This window comes from Lucilia sericata, unplaced genomic scaffold (assembly GCF_015586225.1).
Source record: "Lucilia sericata isolate MDLA Ls3-8-SP2 unplaced genomic scaffold, ASM1558622v1 Contig000655F_arrow, whole genome shotgun sequence".
NCBI classification, from domain to species: Eukaryota; Metazoa; Arthropoda; class Insecta; order Diptera; family Calliphoridae; genus Lucilia; species Lucilia sericata.
The window spans coordinates 38,538-56,351 of NW_023994660.1; the positions used below are offsets into that span (position 1 = coordinate 38,538).

The window sequence follows — 17,814 nt, forward strand, 5'->3', positions numbered from 1 at the left end:
CATAGATATCTTAATTTTTAACAACTTTCCATGGTAGTGGTTTGGTCACATTTATATAATGATCATTATATATTTCTTATACGACAATAGTAGAGACCTACACGGTATTATAAATTCCCAATATTGACTGATAAAAAATAATATGTATATAATTTGTATTTTTGCTACTACATACTTACAATTTTGTAATCTAATACTAATTTTTTGTTATTTTAATTGATAATTTATTTACTTTTTTAATAAGTAAATAATAAATAATATTCTATTATTCAATTCATGTATAATTTTTAATAAATTTTATCTTATAATACATATTTACATGGAATGGATGGAATTATCCATTAACTACTTTTTTAAGCAATTTTATAAAAATATGTTGCAAGAGTGTTAGTGAAATCATTTTGTATGTGTTAGTTTCGGTCATACATTTCTTGTAGGGTAGCTTAGCTTACAGTCGATTTTAAGCCACCGCCGACATATTTAGTGTCAGTCGCCGCCGCCGTTAATATTTGTCGGCGCAGGGTTCTGAGCTCAGCACGTGTTTTGTTTGTATTACTAAAATAAAATTAAAATTTGAGTAAGAACCCATAATAATTAAAAAGTAACAATAAAATGGGTAAATTTCGTTCGAAACTAAAGCGGGATAGAAAGGGGAAAACCTGGAGCAAAGGACATTCCTCTACCTCTAATCCCGAACAGATGAAACATCGCAACAAAGCAAAATCGAGATTTTTTCAGCCGAATATAAGTTTAGGTAGGTAATAACAGAAGCGAGAAAATAAGAATGAACAACAAACATTTATTTCTTACAGCTCCTCCTGAAGCTGAACGAAATCCCAATACCCTTACCCTGGAGGCGGTAATGAAACATGAACAAAGACAGGCTTTTAATGCTGAAACCACAACCGTAAATGATGTGGCTGGTAGTTTAAAATCCTTTAGCCTTCATGATGACGATGAGTTAATGTCCGAATCACAAGGCGGCACCTTTAAAACTTTCAAAACGTTCGCTTCCAACTACAGCACCTGCAGTAATATGAGTTTCAAAAAACTTCTGGTAGGCTTTCGTGCCTCTTCGGACTTTCACAAGGAAATGTTGGCTATTCTTACAGCTCTAACAGAAATTATTAAAGAAAGAGGTGGCACTGAATCATCCACAGAATATTTTATTTTGTTAATGGAACAAATTGAGGCCAGTACTGAGGATAATGATATCATTGCTGGTGTGTCACTTTTGTCTATGGGTATTAAGTCGGTCCCTACAGCAGTGTTGAGAAAGCGTTTTAGCGAAACAGCAGGTACTTTAATGTCGTGTCTGCAGAGATTTATGGATTCCAATAATCAGTCGATAATTAAATACGTAAGGGGACAATTAAAATTCTATAGGAAATAAATTTGATACATGGATAAAATTTTAATTTGTTTAGGTTATTGGCTGCTTATCGGTTCTGTTAAGAGCTCAAGATTATATGACCTGGACTTATTCGTCAACATGGCAATATATGGATGCGTTATTATCCTTTACCATACACTCAAAACCCAAGGTTGGAGAAACACTTAAGATTAAAATTTTCAATTTATATAAATATCATTATTTATAGATACGTAAAGCTGCTCAGCATGCTGTAGTTTCTATTATTCACGGCAGTTCCTTTATGTTGCCTCCAAAACTAACTGATAACGAAGAGGAGAATGAGACTCCAGTAGACACCAACAGTCAACAACCACAAATTAAGTTCCATCCTGCCGGCAGCCGTGTCACCAAATTCTGTTTAAATCAATTCAAGCCCGAAGTTCTGGCGCAACAACAAACTACTGTGCTGCACACATTAGCTTTGCTAAAAGAAACCATTAGTGGTTTTAAGACTGACGACATAAGGACCGTATGCGAACATTTGTTGTCCATAATGACCGCCGCCAATGTCTTGGTAAGAACAAACTGTTTGCAAACCATGCATCAGCTTTTTGTATCACGCACCACAAACTTGAATGGTCTGCTATGCGCTAAACTGTTGACAGCCATACATGAATATCGTCCAGATCGCACAGATTATCGCCAAACATTGGCCTGGTTGACTGTACTCAAGGAGGGTCACATACATTTGAGTCAATTAGAATTGAATTTATGCTTAAATGCTTTACCAAGTTTTGTAGAAATATGCTGCAGTGATTTATGGCTTTCGGATAGAACCGATATTATAGTGGGTGTATCCAATGCCATTAAAGAATTGTTATATGAGTGTGTTAAGCCCGCCTGTGCCACACAAGAATTGGCTAATGTATATCGCGTACCAATTACCAAAATATTGTCGTCAGTGCACAAAGTTTTAAGTGCTCCCTTTGGAGAGGTGGCCAAATATGTGGTCTTAACATTCTCCATAATCTTTGAAGTATGCGGTACTTACTTCAGCAAGGAGTTGTCGGCTTCTTTGTTGGAACTGGCCAAACGGTACGATACTCAATCAGCTTTGCGCATACAAATTGAACATGCCATTATATCAGCTATTAAATCCATGGGACCCGAAATTGTCTTGAAATCCATACCTTTAACTAATGCTAAAGGTGAAGTCTTATTGGAGAAATCCTGGTTGCTGCCTTTGCTTAGAGAAGGCGCGGCTGGAGCTAGCTTCAAATTCTTTAAAGAGGTGATTTTAGCCTTAGCTTTGGACTGCAATAAAAAATGGCATAAATTTGCTGATGAGAAACAAGTATCCATGTCCCACACTTACGAACTGCTGTGCTGTCAATTGTGGGGCCTATTCCCAGGTTTCTGTAGAGCTCCAAAAGATCCCGATAACTTTAAACTAATAGCACCAACTTTGGGTAATGCTTTGGATAATAATCCTGAATTTAGGGCTCCCATCTTCGATGGTTTAATTGAATTGATACAAAATGAAGAACAGACTGTTATTCACGAAGCTTTGGGCAAATATGCTAAAAACTTTTTACCCAGATTGTTTAACATTTACACACAAAAACCCAATGGCACTTATGAACAAGATTTACGTAAAAAATCTTTGGAAGTTATAAAGGTAGGTTTGTCTTACTAACACATTTAATATTATTTTGTAAATTTTCCTAATCGCACTTAATGTTTACAGTTGTATTTAACAAAAACACCCAATGACATGTTAAAAGAACTCTTTGATACCGCTCACAAACAATTGGAAGGCACTGCTGTGGGCACCTTTGAATATGATTCCATTTTTGATATCACTGCGGCTTTAGTATTATTCCAGACTTGTGAGGTTATACGCAGCTTTTTCGAAACCTACATAGTACCAGTTTTAATGAAGAGTGAAAAATCAAAATTAGTGACCAAGGATGAACAGAAATTGAAGAAGCAACAGCGCAAAACTTATGAGTAATTATTTTTAAATTAAAAATTTAAATAACGTTTAATATATGTATTGGTTTTATTTTTCAGATTATTGCGCGATATTTTAACATCTGAGGCCGCCTCATGCAAAAAGTTCACACGCACCAATTTGATAGCTTTGCAAAAGTTACTACTAGAAGCCTTCTCCACTAGTTGTGCCGTTTGTCAAGCAGCTCGTTTAAGGTAAATTTTATAACACCACTTATTTTTTAAGTTTCTGTAAAAATATTGTACTTTTTCTTTAAAACAGATGTCTGAAAATTCTTATTGAGAATCGCAAAAACAATTCTATCAACGATAAGATTATCATAAAAACTTTGCCAGAGGCTGTTATAAATTACAAAGAATTTTCCACACGCAAAGAAAATATTTCCGAGGAATTATTAAAATTGATTTTGGATTTGTATCAGGAGGCTGAAAAATTAAATGATTTTGTAGACATTCTAACTGCTGGATTTGCTGGCGACGAATCTTTAATTACCAATACAATTCTAGCCTTCCGTACAGTTGTACAGAGCCAGGGCAAGAACTTAACTGTCAGCACTTTGGAATTCATAATGGAGCAAATTGCGGTATTTTTAGTGCAAAAATCCAGATCACAAGCTGAAGCTTCTGTGGCATTTTTAATCACATTCATTAAAGTAATGCCTACACCTTTGGTAGCCAATCATTTGGAAACTATAGTAAGTTATAATTCAAAATAATATTACGCTCATTTATTACAATATTTTTACCTTGTTTTAGATGAAATCTCTTTCGGCCATGGTTAAAGATACCAAACGTTTCTGTCGCATACAAATTGGTTATTTATTAAAGAAACTTTGCAAACGTTTTACGGCCGAGGAATTGATAAGATTTGTTCCCGGTGATGATGAAGTAACTCATCGTAGACTTAAAAAGATACGCAAACAACTGAGACGCGAAAATCGCAAGAAACAATCGGAAGATAATGCTAAGGACAGTGATGAAGAGGGCTCCGATGAAGAATTTGTGCCGGGCTTGGAAAAGAAAAGTGTTACGTAGGTTTTTTGTTGTGTTTATTTAAACTTTAAAATGTAAAGTTCATTTATTTTTTATGCAGAATTGATGATATTTTGGCTGATTCTGACTCCGATTTACCGGAAGACATGGACGATGATGATGACAATAATGCAGCTGATAAATCTAAAACCAAAAAACAACGTAATACTTTCATACGTGAAGATCCTGAAGATATTGTTGATTTAGCTGATATTAAATCAATAGGAAATGTTTTAAGTATGTTGATGTTTTACATGAGATTTTCAACGTGTTTTTAATAAAATGTTTTCATTTTAGCTAACCGTCCTAACTTGGATGCTGCTAAATCGGGTGGTAAAACAAAATCTAGTGATCCAAATCGTGGCTTCAAAACCGCCGATGATGGTCGTCTTATTATTAGTGATAAGGCCTTGCGTGGCATAGATGATGATGAGGGCGATAGCAGTAGTGATGATGACGATGATGAGGGTGTTGAAATGAATGAGAAAAAGGCTGTTAAACGTGGAATGGAAGATGATTCCAGTGATGGTAAGTTTAGTATTTCTTTGATGAAATTTATATAAAGAAAAATTCAGTCAAAAGTGAAATTTTCTAAAAATATCGAATTTTCATAAAAAATCGGATTTTTAGAGAAAATTCAAATTTCAACCGAAAATTTAATTTTTATAACAAAATAAAATAGATATGAACAAATATTTAAACATTTTAATCCAATGTATTAGAAGATTCTATCAATTCTTATTAAGGTCCTGATTCAGTAAATACGAACGAATCAGAAAGAATATGTCCATGTAAAAAAATACCTACATATGTATATCTTTGAATACTTACTTCCTGTATAAAAATATATATTGAGTATAAAAATTAATTGCACTTTTACAGATGAAGATGTTGCCATGGCTCCTAACCGTAAACGTAAAGCAGCTGATGCCTTAAGCATGCGTTCGGGTAAAACTTCAGCTTCACGTTATACCACCGGCGGCAAAGGTATTCATAGAAATGTTGGTGCTGCTTCAGATGCAATCTCTATGAAATCGGGTAAATCTGGCTATTCGACTAAATCGGGCAAATCAAATCATACAGGTGGAGAATATACTACCAAGAAAGCTAAGGGTGATATGAAAAAGAAGGGAAAATTAGATCCATATGCTTACATACCATTAAGTAGAAATACTTTAAATAAAAGGTAAGCTAAAGAATTATTTTAAATTTAATAATCTATATTTTAATAATTTACTTAATTTAGAAAACGTGCTAAACATGCCGGAGCCTTTAAGAATATAGTTAATGGTGCACGTAAAGGAGCTTTAAAGGGAGTTAAAAGTAAAATGGCCAAAGCCTATAAAAAGTAAATAAATAAAATAGATTTTTTAGTTTTTGTTTTTCTCAATTTTAAACAGAAGATGTGTATATTTATTGCAAGAAGTTTTATATTATGAAAATTTAATTATAATTTAATACATAAAAACTTTATGTAAAAAATGTAACTGTGAAATAAAAAGTTATTAAATAAAAGAACCTGAGTTAAAATTATTTTGCTAATGAATATTAATTTTGGTTTGAATTATAATTAAAAAAATAACACACAATATTAATATCATGTAAACTATTATAGAAGAATAAATTTTACTTAAAATTGCTTTTCAATATGAGTTCTAGACCATTCGCCTTCCGGATTTTCGCTGAGCATAGTTTCCTCGATAAAATGCATTTTATTATTGTTATCTACTAATATAACCGTATGCGTACGACTGCCATAACCAGTTTCGGGTATTAAAACATTTAAAGCGCTTAAATGTTCTCCGTAAATAGGAGCACGGCGTTTAAGTTCGGCATCAGGCCAAAATTTCTTCTTACACTTAAGTAGATTCATTAGCTTCTCTACGAGTTCATCTTGATGGGGATTTTTTTGCTGTTGAAAATCATCAAGGATATGTTGAAAGGTATCACGACCATAGCATACTTTTTCGAAGGGAACTGAAGGTAAACTATTGCCAAAACCATAGCAGGTGTTTTCTTTATAGTGCACTAAACCGGCTGGTACATTGCTACAAAGTGTTACGGCAGCTGGTGTAGAGGGGGAACTGTAAACAAGTGGAATCTGTAAGTTTTCACTTTAACCAATAAACCAAATTCTAATTAACACTGAATACTTGCCCAATTTCAATGGATACAAAGTTAAATGCACTGTATTTACTGCAATCATTCACCAGCTTTTGATTATAGTTTGTATTATCAAAGTCTTTGCTATAATTACGAACGTAGTCACTAACGATCATGCCTCTTCCTAGTAAAGAGTTATTATTGTGTATGGGAGTTGAGGTTGGATTATTCATGTCAATTGAAGTATTATTAGAAATCTTAGCAGTAGTATTTTTAGAAGGACTATAACCATTTGTGGTTGTAGTTAACAAGGAAGTTTTATTGTTGCAATTGTGATTTTCGTGAAGGTGGTGGTTGTGGTGTTGATGGTAGTTTTCAATATGATTCATAACTTGGATTGTTGGTAATGGAAAAATGTATATTGGGTAATATTAGTTGTAAACATAACCAGGTATAATGAATAAAAATTAAAAATGTTTAAAATAAATTTAAAATCAAAATGAAATGAAATTTGTTAAATTTGTATGTAAATGATAAAATGCAAGAAATTTTTTACAATTTTAATATACCAGTAAGAATATAATTACATAGTTACATAACTAGTTCTAGAAAGCATGTATTTTGGCTTTAGTTGAACATTTTTTTAATTAAAATAGTAACTATTCATTCCATATCAACTTGTATGAATTCTTTAGTTTTAAATTTCTTCTAGAACTAAATATTTTAAATTTTCTAAATTTGTTAAATATGTATAATGTGGAAATTTCACAAAAACTAAAAGAAATCTTTACTCTTATATAATAAAATTTTAAAAAATTAAACCAAAATTGACTTACCTTCAGCATTTTTTGGTTTAGGCTCTCCCGTTAGATTTAACAATGCACCTACTTTGATAATGTCATCCTTACCAGAAATCGCTAACCAAGTACCACCCTCACGACCTGGCTCTAAATCAATGCCACCATAAACATGTTCAGCATCTAACCATTTTCCGGCCTGCTTAGTATCACGAGCATAGAATTCATCACGATTAGAGGCTAATATTAATTTATAGCCCTCCTTATTAGGATTGGAATTAACATAGAAAAATATCACACACATTTCTTAAAGGAACAAATCTAAAAATGAAAATAAATTTAAATATTTATCTTGTTTGTTTTTAACCATTTAAACTAACCTTTGTTGTTCGTTCTTTTGTTCCAAAAACAGCAGCTTATCTTTCAATCAGTCTTATCTTAATCGCTACTATTACATTGAAAAAGACACAAAAAACAACAATTAAGAATGCAAATTTATAATCTGCGTTAAATTTGCTTTGTTTTTGTAAGTTTATTTAAAAAAATTTAATTATATTTATTTAACAAAAACGAACATTCATGTATTTACCAATGTAAGCTTTTTTGTTGTTATTATTTACTAAGTTTTAATGATCATTACTGTTGTTATTGCTGCTGGAGACCAACAGCTGTTGGAAAAGTACTGCCAAATTTGCAAAAATTTTAATTACACTGTTAAAAAAATATTAAAAGATTCGCATATGCGAATTATTCGCTTACTTTTTTACACTTCCAATACATTTTGATTAATAGAGACCGCAAAATACTCACACTTTGCCCTGGTCGAGACCATTTAAACTCAAACTTTATACTGGTGGAGACTTATAGAACTCTTAAATTGTTTACTAGTTTAGCACCATTATAAACTCAATTTTCCACGTTCCCAACTTCCTACATGAAATGAACACTGAAGAAGAGTAAAGATAAGAAGTGCATGGGTTAAATGTTGAAATTATTTTTCTTACCAGAGAAGTAGGTTATTAATCTTACCATTAGTCGCTGACTAGGTCAGTGTAAATAATAAAATGAAAGATTTCTTTATACTTCTTTACTAGCGATACTTTGATATTAATGGGAGCTTTAATAGTTTAGCTATTTCCTACACAGTTTCGTACTTACTTTCTTGGATCATGAGTGCAGTATTTTAATGCGTTCCCAGAAAAAGTCTCAGATATTGAAAAAATTTAGATTATATGTACATATATTGAGGACTTCGCCGTCAATAAGCAGAAAACATCTAAACCTATAGCAATAGTGTGTTAAAACGATCGTTACTGATTCTTATTCAAATTTATTATATTACTACCATACTTTTTCCATCCCTGAGCTCCACCTTTTAAAATAAATTGGCAACACTTTTTTAAATGTCATTTTATTTTGCCAATTATTTGCTCCACCATCAGTTGTTTTTATAAAATCGGCATGTGAGGTTGTGGGCTAAATTTCGATATTCTTTGAATTTTTACACAAAAACTAAAAATTATAAATTAATATTATACAATTTATCATAAAAACTATGCAGTTACATAAAAACACTAAAAGAAAATAAGTTAATAAATATTAAGTGAAAGTTGTTTTGCATATTACTATCATAACCACAATGATAATAATGATGTTGAACCATTAAAAAGTATTACTATATAGATACGTATTTATAAAAAAAGAAATACCTATGATAGATAAAAAATGAAGAATAAAACCTAACAAAATAAGATAGAAAATAGCAAGAACGAAAACAAAACGGCATGGTATAAAAAAAGATCCAAGCTAAGAGAATTATCAACAAAAGTAGTTACAGAACCTCATAAAATATTGTGTTAACTAAAAAAGCAAACAAAGAAAGTAAAAGAAGAATCATCAAGCAACCCGGGTTTTAAAACCACTTATTTTAGCCACCGTAATTATTTAATTATTATGCCAAAAAATAACAAAGAAAGTTAGCGATTTTGAATCAACAACATCATCATTATTAAAAAATAAAAAAAGCAGTTTGGAGAAAACTAAAATAATAAAAAAGTAACCCAATTTCTTCAATATGGATTTTATACAAAATTTAACAAAAGGTCTGCAAGAATTTTTGTGTAAGTTTCCACTGAATTGTTTTTTTTTTCAGCAAAAATGCAAAAAATCAATTCGTAAGCGAAAATGTTTACATTTGATTGTTTTTTATTTTGTTTCTTTTAGCCTCCTACATTGATTTGGATTATTCTTTGTGGGTTTATCGTTTATTGACCCCTCTGATTGCAACATTCCTCTTGCCATTGGTTTTTGTGGCATTAATTTACATATCCTTTTTAATCCTGTTCATCTATAAGTTACACAGGTGGGTAATATTTGAATTTAATATGTAAGGCTAGGAGCTATGGCTTAATCGACTCAGAAAGTGTGAAATTGCAAGATTTTAAAATGTTCCTAAATCATTCTATTAATAAAAAGAATTTGGATTAAAGTAAAGACAATTAGCTTAAAGAAATGAATTATAACTTCAAGTTTAGAATCGAAAAACAACAAATTTATTAAACAAAAATACATTCCTGTTATTTGGACAAGCAAATGCTTCTCTATAGTATAAAAAATATCTATTTTAATATACACCTGTTTACTTAGAAATATTCTTTAGGTCATTGCCGGTGTTTTTATTTGCTAATTTTATTGTTTTATTATTTTGACCAAAATGACATTTTATACTTTGTTTGGATTTTTAAAATTAATTAAATATTCTATTACGTTTAAAAAGTTTTAAGAATTTAATTAAATTGTTTTATATATAATTCAACAAGTTAAATAGTTCAAGGTTTAATTTAATGACTATTAAATGTTTTTTCTCTAAACAATTAAGTTGCATTTAAACAAAATCAGGAAGAAAGATTAGGCTAATATTAGATCAAATAACGAATTATACAACCAGTCCTATGTCCGAAATATGACTCTCTTTAAGTTAATTTCAAAATGTAAACCTAAACGTGGGTTTTCTAAAAACTTACAAAATATTATTGTCACTACAGCATTCGTGTTTTAGTTTATTTGTTTTAGTAAAAACTAAACAAGTTATGACGCTGTAAGTTTTTTCATTATTTATCTTGCTAATGTTAAGTAAATATTTTAATATAAACATATTGGCTATAATGTGTATAAATGTTTCAATATAATTTTTTATAGATTTACATTTTATAGTGTGTAGATAGGTAGTGAGATAGACACACAAATCGAATAATAAAATACAATTATTAATAAACAGACAAAGTGCGAATATATAATCAGTAATTTATTTTAACTACTTTATAGTTGATTTTAAATTATATGTTATAAATAGATGCATACATAAGAACTTTTGAAAGTGCAACAAGAAAGAAATAGATAGATAGATAGATAGATAGATAGATAGATAGATAGATAGATAGATAGATAGATAGATAGATAGATAGATAGATAGATAGATAGATAGATAGATAGATAGAGAGATAGATAGATAGATAGATAGATAGATAGATAGATAGATAGATAGATAGATAGATAGATAGATAGATAGATAGATAGATAGATAGATAGATAAATAGATAGATAGATAGATAGATAATTTCAAAATTTTCAAATTCCAATTTCGGTTGAGAAACTGCGTTTAAGTTAAAATTTAAAAAAAATCCAAAACTTCCAACTTTTTTATTGAATAAAATTTAATTTATTAAATCCTTTCAATAGTTTCTTTGGCATTGAATTTCTCTAAGATATTTGCAAGATTTGCAATGTCAATCAATAGACAAATATTACAAACAAAACGAAAGATTAACGTACATATCTATAACTTTAACACTAATGTGCATAATTTAATTGATTTAAAAAAGATAATTTTATTATAAAAATAAAATTATCAAAATTAATATTATCAAAAAATTTTTCTGTCTAGTGTGTTAATAACGTTCTTTATTGTATTCTTTAAAAACAATAAATCAATGACTAAAACCTGATATCGCATAACACTTGTATTTATTTTGTTTTACTTAATGGGGGGTATGTTCGAAGAAATTTGTGATAAGAATAATATTAGTAATGAAATCATTATATTTATTAACGAAAAATCGTACGATATAACAAGTATCCTGGTTAATAATAGAAAAATCATTTTAATGACATGTCTATCAAATTACACCGTTTCCTGTAAAAAAATTAGAAATATTATCATATTGTGTTAGACCATAACAATTTCATTTATATAAATTTCATAAAACCCACTTTTTTAAATTATATTCTAGTTAAGCTATAGGTTTAGATATTAACAAATCAAGTGTATAGTATATTACATATTTTTTATCTTTTTTTATTTTTATTTACAGAGAAGTGATTCTGCGTTCGGTGCGCTCTGATCGTGGTTTTTGGAAAGTTGGTCGTAAACTAGTAGCCGCTATATGGGATGCTCATGCTCGCATTTATCATGGCTATGAGGTCGTTGGCATGGAAAATATACCACTAGAAGGTCCTGCTCTAATTGTTTACTATCATGGTGCCATACCAGTAGACATGTATTACTTAAATTCTCGCATGCTTTTGCAGAGAGATCAATTGATCTATACTATAGGAGATCGTTTTCTCTTTAAACTACCCGGTTGGGGTACTATATCCGAAGCATTCCATATAAGTCCCGGCACAGTACAATCATGTGTTAATATTTTAAAAGACGGCAACCTTTTGGCTATTTCGCCGGGTGGTGTTTACGAAGCTCAATTTGGCGACAATTACTATGAATTATTATGGCGTAATCGTGTGGGTTTTGCCAAGGTGGCTTTGGAAGCTAAAGCACCCATAATACCCTGTTTTACACAAAATCTCCGCGAGGGCTTCCGACAAGTGGGAATATTTCGTAGATTTTTCCTTAAACTTTATAATGCGGTAAGAATACCGGTTTATCCTATATATGGAGGTTTTCCGGTAAAATTTCGAACCTATTTGGGTAAACCTATCGAATATGATGGTTCTTTAACACCCGAAGAGTTGCAAGTAAAAGTAAGTTTTGTGAAGATGTTTGATATAAAAAAAAATACTATTTTTTCGTTTTTATTTTAGGTTGCTCAGGCTTTAGAAGTTTTAATAAATAAACACCAGCGCATACCAGGCAGTATATTCCATGCCTTATTAGACCGTTTTCCTCCTTTTCGAAATAAGAAAGATTAAAATCTTTAGTTTGTTTATTAATTCGTTCAGACATCTCTTTAGCTATATAAAATCTCAGAACTGTGTTAATTTTTGTTTTTTACATTTAAAACTTCTTTTATTCTTATTTATACTTTTTTTCTATATGCTACTTTACTGTTGTAAGTAAAAATCCCTAAAAATCTTTTTTTCTTTTTAAGCACCAGCTTTTTTTATAATTAATAAAAAATTATATATTTGACAATTATTTTCTGATATCGAATGAGATTTAGCACTTTATTCAGCAGAATAAGCCGAAGAATTTGTTGAAATATATTTTGCTGTGTCAAGTGCTTGGAATTTTCTTTTTATTTTAAATTATTTTTGTAATTGTACTTAAAATAAGTGGTTGTAGTTCCAAACTCTGGGTTTGTTTTTATTAATATTTAAGCTTTTAATCGAATTGTGTATTAAGTCATCCTTTTATTTAATTGAAAAATGAAAACAAGATGTTATAAGAAAATTTATTATGTTGCATAAACTATGAGGATTAAAATTTACATTTGAAATGTAAGAACAAATAATTATTTTATCATTTAAAGATAAGATTTTAAAGTAAGTAATTATTAAGTGCGTAATTATAATAGTAATATTTTAAATATTAAAGAAATGTCATATATTGTATTTATATTTTTAAAACTAATAAAAACTTTATGTATTAATTAAAATCATTGCAAAATATAATCAAATTTGAAGTACTTTATGTATATTTAAAAGCATAAATATATAAAGCATTTATTTGCAAAGTAATTATTTGTTTTCTTCTATCCTAACTGTCCAATTGGGTTACTAAATCTAAAATTAGTCAGGAAAAATATTCATTTTGAAACAAGCTGCAATTGTGTTACCCTAAACAATTATTCCTAAAATTATCATTTCCCATCTATGTAGTGTATTACTTATTATAGAAAAATGTAATAAAATTTATTTTTGGGATTTTTTTATTAATCAATTTAACTACAAAGAACATTATTATAGTTTACGACAGTTTCATTAAAATTAATTAAATAAATTGACTAAATTATGCTTGAAGTATGTAAGTAGTTAGGTTTATAATGTTTCGTTTCATATTTAAAAACTGCTGTGTTTTAGTTAATATATTTTATTTCGGCTTTAAACAAAACGTAATAATTGTTTCTGTAATAAATTACAATTTTCCTAATTTGTAACTTAATTTGTAGTTTTTTTAATATTGTTCAGACATGATAAGTACAACCAGAGAACTCCAGCCGGTAAATGGATAACAACCCTTGCCCTGGCCACTGGTATCATCATATTGCTCCCACAAGTAGCCGGTGCGTTGATATTCCTTGAATATGTTGTTTATTAAGTTTTCTCTCAATTCGGCATAAATTTCACGGGCCAGAGCGGCATGTGGACCTTCTAACATGCCGTAGTGGCGCAAAGCCTTTACAGCCAAATAATTGATATTAATCCAGATTGGACCTCTCCAATATGGAGGATCATGTTCGGTATTACGTTTTAAATACAAGGGAGACGATTTGGAAAGAGAACGCAAACCATAAGGTGTCCACAGTTTTTGTGGATCTCTTATGTCAGTCAGTAGTTTACCCAAATAGGGAGATTCATGATCAAGAATCTCTAAAAGGAAGGGGAAGATGTTGACATAGCCAAAAGTGGAGTCAACAAATTTATAATCTGGTTGTTTCAAAGTCACTCTCACCATTTCCTGTGGCTGTTGGTGATGCTGATGACCACGTTGCATATTTTTCTGTGTCATTTGTGGTCTTTTAAGTACTACCGAATCCGTGTGTAGGCCCCAATCGGCGTAGGTCTCTGTATAGGGACTTAAGTGTTGTTCATTTAAAACTTCATTGTCCTTTAAATAGGCAGCAGTTTCATAGTACTTGTGATCCTCCTTGCGCAGTATAGTGGACAATTCATACATTACACTAGATGCAAATGCCATCCAACATCTAATGTCAATATGTCGTTCCTTTTTCGTGGGATGTGAAGCTCTGGGGAAATCATCTAGACCTGAGGTTAGTGTTTTAGGATTTAATTCACGTTCGGTTGTAGCATCGCGCCCACGCCATTGATATGTACCCGCCAAATCTCCTCTTTGTGTAGTATTGTACCATGAAAACCAGGCTTGTAGGCGTGGGTAAATGCGTTCTAAAGTGTCCAATCTACCTTTTAGAGATAATTCCTGTTTATGATGTTTCAATATTTTCTTTAGCGTTAGCAAAAATGTAGGCGGGTTTGCATTGGAATTGTGCTGTATAACAAATTCTGCGGGTACTTTATCTAAAGCTTCAACACCCAGTATTTGTTCTCTAGGTATCCAACCCTCTATATTTAACAAATCAAACCAATGACTTATTATATCCAATTCAATGTCAATATCCCATGAGGATATTAGCAGGCCATGGAAACCTTCATCCCAAAGAAAGCCTCGGGGAAAGAAGGAACGTGATGGCACTGCTGTATATAAAGCAGATTTCCAATACGGCACAGGATTAGTGGTGTAAACAGATTGCACCTAAAATCAGGGACGGCAAAATAAATTTTTAAACCATTAATGTCATGGGTGAGAAATTTATTTATTAATTTAACCCATTGATGATTTTAAAATGTATGAGTATAATAAAGAAAGCTAAAAGTTAAATTATTTATTTTTAACAAAAAAAAAAAATAAATAAAAATAATAATATTGGGAAATATCGCATGCGACAAATAACTAAATGTTAAATGTCTTTAAAACAAATATCTAAAGTAGCGATGTTTAAGATTTATTCGCAATGACTTTCGACTTTAAAGTTTAAACTGCTTAAAAAAATAAGTTTAAAATAAAATGATATATCCCTTGCATGACTTTATGCAAAAAGCAGACATCTTTGTTAAACAATGTCTTATAAATGAACAATGTTTTATTTATTAATTATTATTTTGTATTGTTATTATGCACACTACTAACCTTACTAGATCCATAAAAATAGCCGATACCACCCAACATGTTGCTCAACGCATATTTGGCAAATTTGATTTCATCATTTGAGAAACCTTTAGACTTTAAATGGAATGTATCCTCGAAACGTTTATCGAATGCTGCTATATGAGCTTGCAACGAATCAGTGTATTCACGACCCGTAGGAGGTTTAGGTATCAATTCACCAACTGAAAAACCTGAAGTCGATTGATATGTTATGTCCATGGTAAAATCTACTTCGGCGGTAATTTGTATGGCAATAAAATTGGGATCTAAAGCTAAATTGCCATTGTGTGATATCATTTCTCCCGGTAAACCTATATAGCGATGACCTCTCTTATCGGTGAATGCTCTAAAATGGGTAAACACGGTTTCTTTAAGTTTACTCAAAGAAGGAGCAACGGTACTCAAGTAGGATTTGTGCAGAATGCGTCCTTTGACAGGATGAAACCTCAATTGAAATTCGCCCAAACCCAATGTTTCGCCATAGACTCCTGGTTCGGGACTTTTTTCGTCCGAAACATATTTAATGTGGCCATTGGTACGCTCATCCAAGGCCACATACCATATAAGTGATATTGATTTATCCCACGCTCTGCTGGTATTCTTCACCGATATTCTGGCAGTCCAATCGCCGCCAAATTGTTTGCCACTGGGATATTTGACAAACGACGTTTTTAGCTCAAAGGGCAAATCATGGATTTCTTGTACGCCAAATGTACGTCCATCATGATGAGTCCAGCCATACTTATCCAGATTATCTCCCATATCACACCAATGTCTTATTCCCTTACCGCCATGACCCAAATTTGAGGGTGTATACCACATTAGACCCATGACCAAAGAATGGGGATCTCGAGTTTTCATACCAAAATAGTTGAGAGGTCTATAAGAACCCCAATAACGCTCGGGATCATCTAAACCGGCACGGGCAACCATTTTTTGATTATCGTACGGTGTATTAACTCGCGTTTCCAAATAGCCCTGATAACCAAAATACACCGCTACTGCCATACAAATACAACCGGCCAAGGTTTTCCATTTGTTTAACACAAACTTTGATTTAGGTTCTTCGAAAGTGGCCTTTTTAGGATGAGCTGAATGTTTATTTTTGGGCTTATCCATGGCTGCATTCGATGAAGTGGTGCTAGTGGTAGTGGTACTAGCCCTACTGCCGGAACTATTGTTAGATTTGGTCGACTCAGCATTCTCATTTATTTGTTTGTGGATTTTTTGTTGTTTTGCAGATTTTTCGGAAGAATTATTGCCTCCTTTATTTTCACGCTGACGTGCCATGTTCTTCATTTACAACAACAACGATTACATTTAGATTTTCCCTCAAGTTCTAGATACACGTACTAAAAACTAATCGATTTAGCTGGTTATAGTTGTTTTAATATAAAATCGTATTGAATTTATTGATATTTTTGTTTATTTAATTTTGCAATACAGAAAATAGTTATAAAGTTGTTTGCTATTTATGCATTATCGCATTTTTGCAAATTTTTCTAATTTAGCAAACCCCAAAAAGAAAAAAACGCATAAAAATTTTGTCAACTAATGCTTCTTCTTGTAAAAAATGGTATTACCAACAGTAAACAAACATTCGAATGTAGTTAAGTTGGCAAGGCGACATAAATGAATAGCGTTATCATACGAGGGTAGATGTAAAATCTACGTTATTTTAAATAGGTAATTGAAGTTTTAATAATTTATAAATATTACTTAAAAATTACGTACATAAAAGAGACTTTAATTATTTTCTCAATTTAAATTAAATTCATAATATTCGACATGATTTTGGTGTTTTAACCCATTTACGGTCGCTGTGCCAATTTGGGAACACTTAATTTTTAAGGCTGTATTAAAAAACGGTTAACTGGTTTATTTATTTTTGCATTATTGAGTAGAGGAAAGTGCTCAGAATAAATATTAAATCAAACAATTTAACTAAATTCATTGTTATTGTTGTAATAATCTACTAAACTTCAGTGGCCAAAAATATACTAAAAACATGTTATAAAATAAATTTGTTAAAATTTTTTAAACAAAGTATGACAGTTATTAATTTGAAACAAACGGTCTAAAAATAATCTGATAACATAGTAATGCCCGTGTCTGCCATTTCACTCTGTTTCTAGTTTCTGTGACGGCTCTAAACCGATAAAAATCGCCAGCTACATAAAAACGGAAATCCCCTCTAATGTCCTAATTATTAATATTTTTTAATATTTTTTTTCGTTTCTGCTTTTTTGTATTGTTGAAAATAAATATACCTTGAAGTTTCAAAAATTTAACTTGTACTTTTTGATTGGCTGTAAATGGGTTAATAAACTTATTGT

General features: G+C 31.0%; 4 protein-coding genes across 6 annotated transcripts; 2 read left to right on the forward strand and 2 right to left on the reverse strand.

Moving 5' to 3' along the window:
* The first annotated feature begins 487 nt into the window (after positions 1-487).
* LOC119607092 (RRP12-like protein) lies at positions 488-5,942 on the forward strand. Its single transcript, XM_037960869.1, has 12 exons — positions 488-754; positions 813-1,360; positions 1,428-1,544; positions 1,602-3,032; positions 3,102-3,364; positions 3,428-3,562; positions 3,630-4,062; positions 4,124-4,398; positions 4,461-4,636; positions 4,697-4,927; positions 5,282-5,585; positions 5,646-5,942. The coding sequence occupies exons 1-12, from the start codon at positions 613-615 to the stop codon at positions 5,749-5,751; spliced, it is 4,161 nt and encodes a 1,386-aa protein (XP_037816797.1). The 5' UTR covers positions 488-612; the 3' UTR covers positions 5,752-5,942.
* LOC119607095 (transport and Golgi organization protein 2) lies at positions 5,766-8,003 on the reverse strand. Of its 3 annotated transcripts, XM_037960872.1 has the most exons (5): positions 7,889-8,003; positions 7,680-7,747; positions 7,339-7,620; positions 6,557-6,893; positions 5,766-6,483 (listed from the first exon to the last, which is right to left on the reverse strand). In XM_037960872.1, the coding sequence occupies exons 3-5, from the start codon at positions 7,601-7,603 to the stop codon at positions 6,030-6,032; spliced, it is 1,056 nt and encodes a 351-aa protein (XP_037816800.1). In that variant the 5' UTR covers positions 7,604-7,620; positions 7,680-7,747; positions 7,889-8,003; the 3' UTR covers positions 5,766-6,029. The 3 variants fall into 3 exon arrangements, with proteins under 3 accessions (XP_037816800.1, XP_037816801.1, XP_037816799.1); XM_037960873.1 differs by having other exon boundaries at positions 6,557-6,686; positions 7,680-7,928; XM_037960871.1 differs by having other exon boundaries at positions 7,680-7,928.
* Positions 8,004-8,728: 725 nt separating this feature from the next.
* LOC119607096 (transmembrane protein 68) lies at positions 8,729-13,019 on the forward strand. Its single transcript, XM_037960874.1, has 4 exons — positions 8,729-9,419; positions 9,523-9,661; positions 11,670-12,336; positions 12,397-13,019. Exons 1-4 carry the CDS (start codon positions 9,374-9,376, stop codon positions 12,502-12,504), a joined length of 960 nt encoding a protein of 319 aa, XP_037816802.1. The 5' UTR covers positions 8,729-9,373; the 3' UTR covers positions 12,505-13,019.
* A 421-nt stretch (positions 13,020-13,440) lies between these two features.
* Positions 13,441-17,084, reverse strand: LOC119607093 (mannosyl-oligosaccharide glucosidase). The gene is made up of 2 exons (XM_037960870.1): positions 15,461-17,084; positions 13,441-15,025 (listed from the first exon to the last, which is right to left on the reverse strand). Exons 1-2 carry the CDS (start codon positions 16,775-16,777, stop codon positions 13,709-13,711), a joined length of 2,634 nt encoding a protein of 877 aa, XP_037816798.1. The 5' UTR covers positions 16,778-17,084; the 3' UTR covers positions 13,441-13,708.
* Positions 17,085-17,814: the final 730 nt, after the last annotated feature.

Bases quoted from the DNA above. Each gene is read 5' to 3' on its own strand.
- LOC119607092 (XM_037960869.1), top strand. From the start codon at position 613: ATGGGTAAATTTCGTTCGAAACTAAAGCGGGATAGAAAGGGGAAAACC. The intron at 4,637-4,696 runs GTATGTTGATGT...TTTTCATTTTAG, and splicing joins ATCAATAGGAAATGTTTTAA to CTAACCGTCCTAACTTGGAT. The intron at 4,928-5,281 runs GTAAGTTTAGTA...GCACTTTTACAG, and splicing joins GGAAGATGATTCCAGTGATG to ATGAAGATGTTGCCATGGCT.
- LOC119607095 (XM_037960872.1), bottom strand. From the start codon at position 7,603: ATGTGTGTGATATTTTTCTATGTTAATTCCAATCCTAATAAGGAGGGC. The intron at 6,894-7,338 runs GTAAGTCAATTT...CAACAATCCAAG, and splicing joins TAAACCAAAAAATGCTGAAG to TTATGAATCATATTGAAAAC. The intron at 6,484-6,556 runs GCAAGTATTCAG...ACTTGTTTACAG, and splicing joins TTTGTATCCATTGAAATTGG to TTCCCCCTCTACACCAGCTG.
- LOC119607096 (XM_037960874.1), top strand. From the start codon at position 9,374: ATGGATTTTATACAAAATTTAACAAAAGGTCTGCAAGAATTTTTGT. The intron at 9,662-11,669 runs GTGGGTAATATT...TTTTATTTACAG, and splicing joins TTCATCTATAAGTTACACAG to AGAAGTGATTCTGCGTTCGG. The intron at 12,337-12,396 runs GTAAGTTTTGTG...TTTTTATTTTAG, and splicing joins CCGAAGAGTTGCAAGTAAAA to GTTGCTCAGGCTTTAGAAGT.
- LOC119607093 (XM_037960870.1), bottom strand. From the start codon at position 16,777: ATGAAGAACATGGCACGTCAGCGTGAAAATAAAGGAGGCAATAATTCT. The intron at 15,026-15,460 runs GTTAGTAGTGTG...CCCTGATTTTAG, and splicing joins ATTTTTATGGATCTAGTAAG to GTGCAATCTGTTTACACCAC.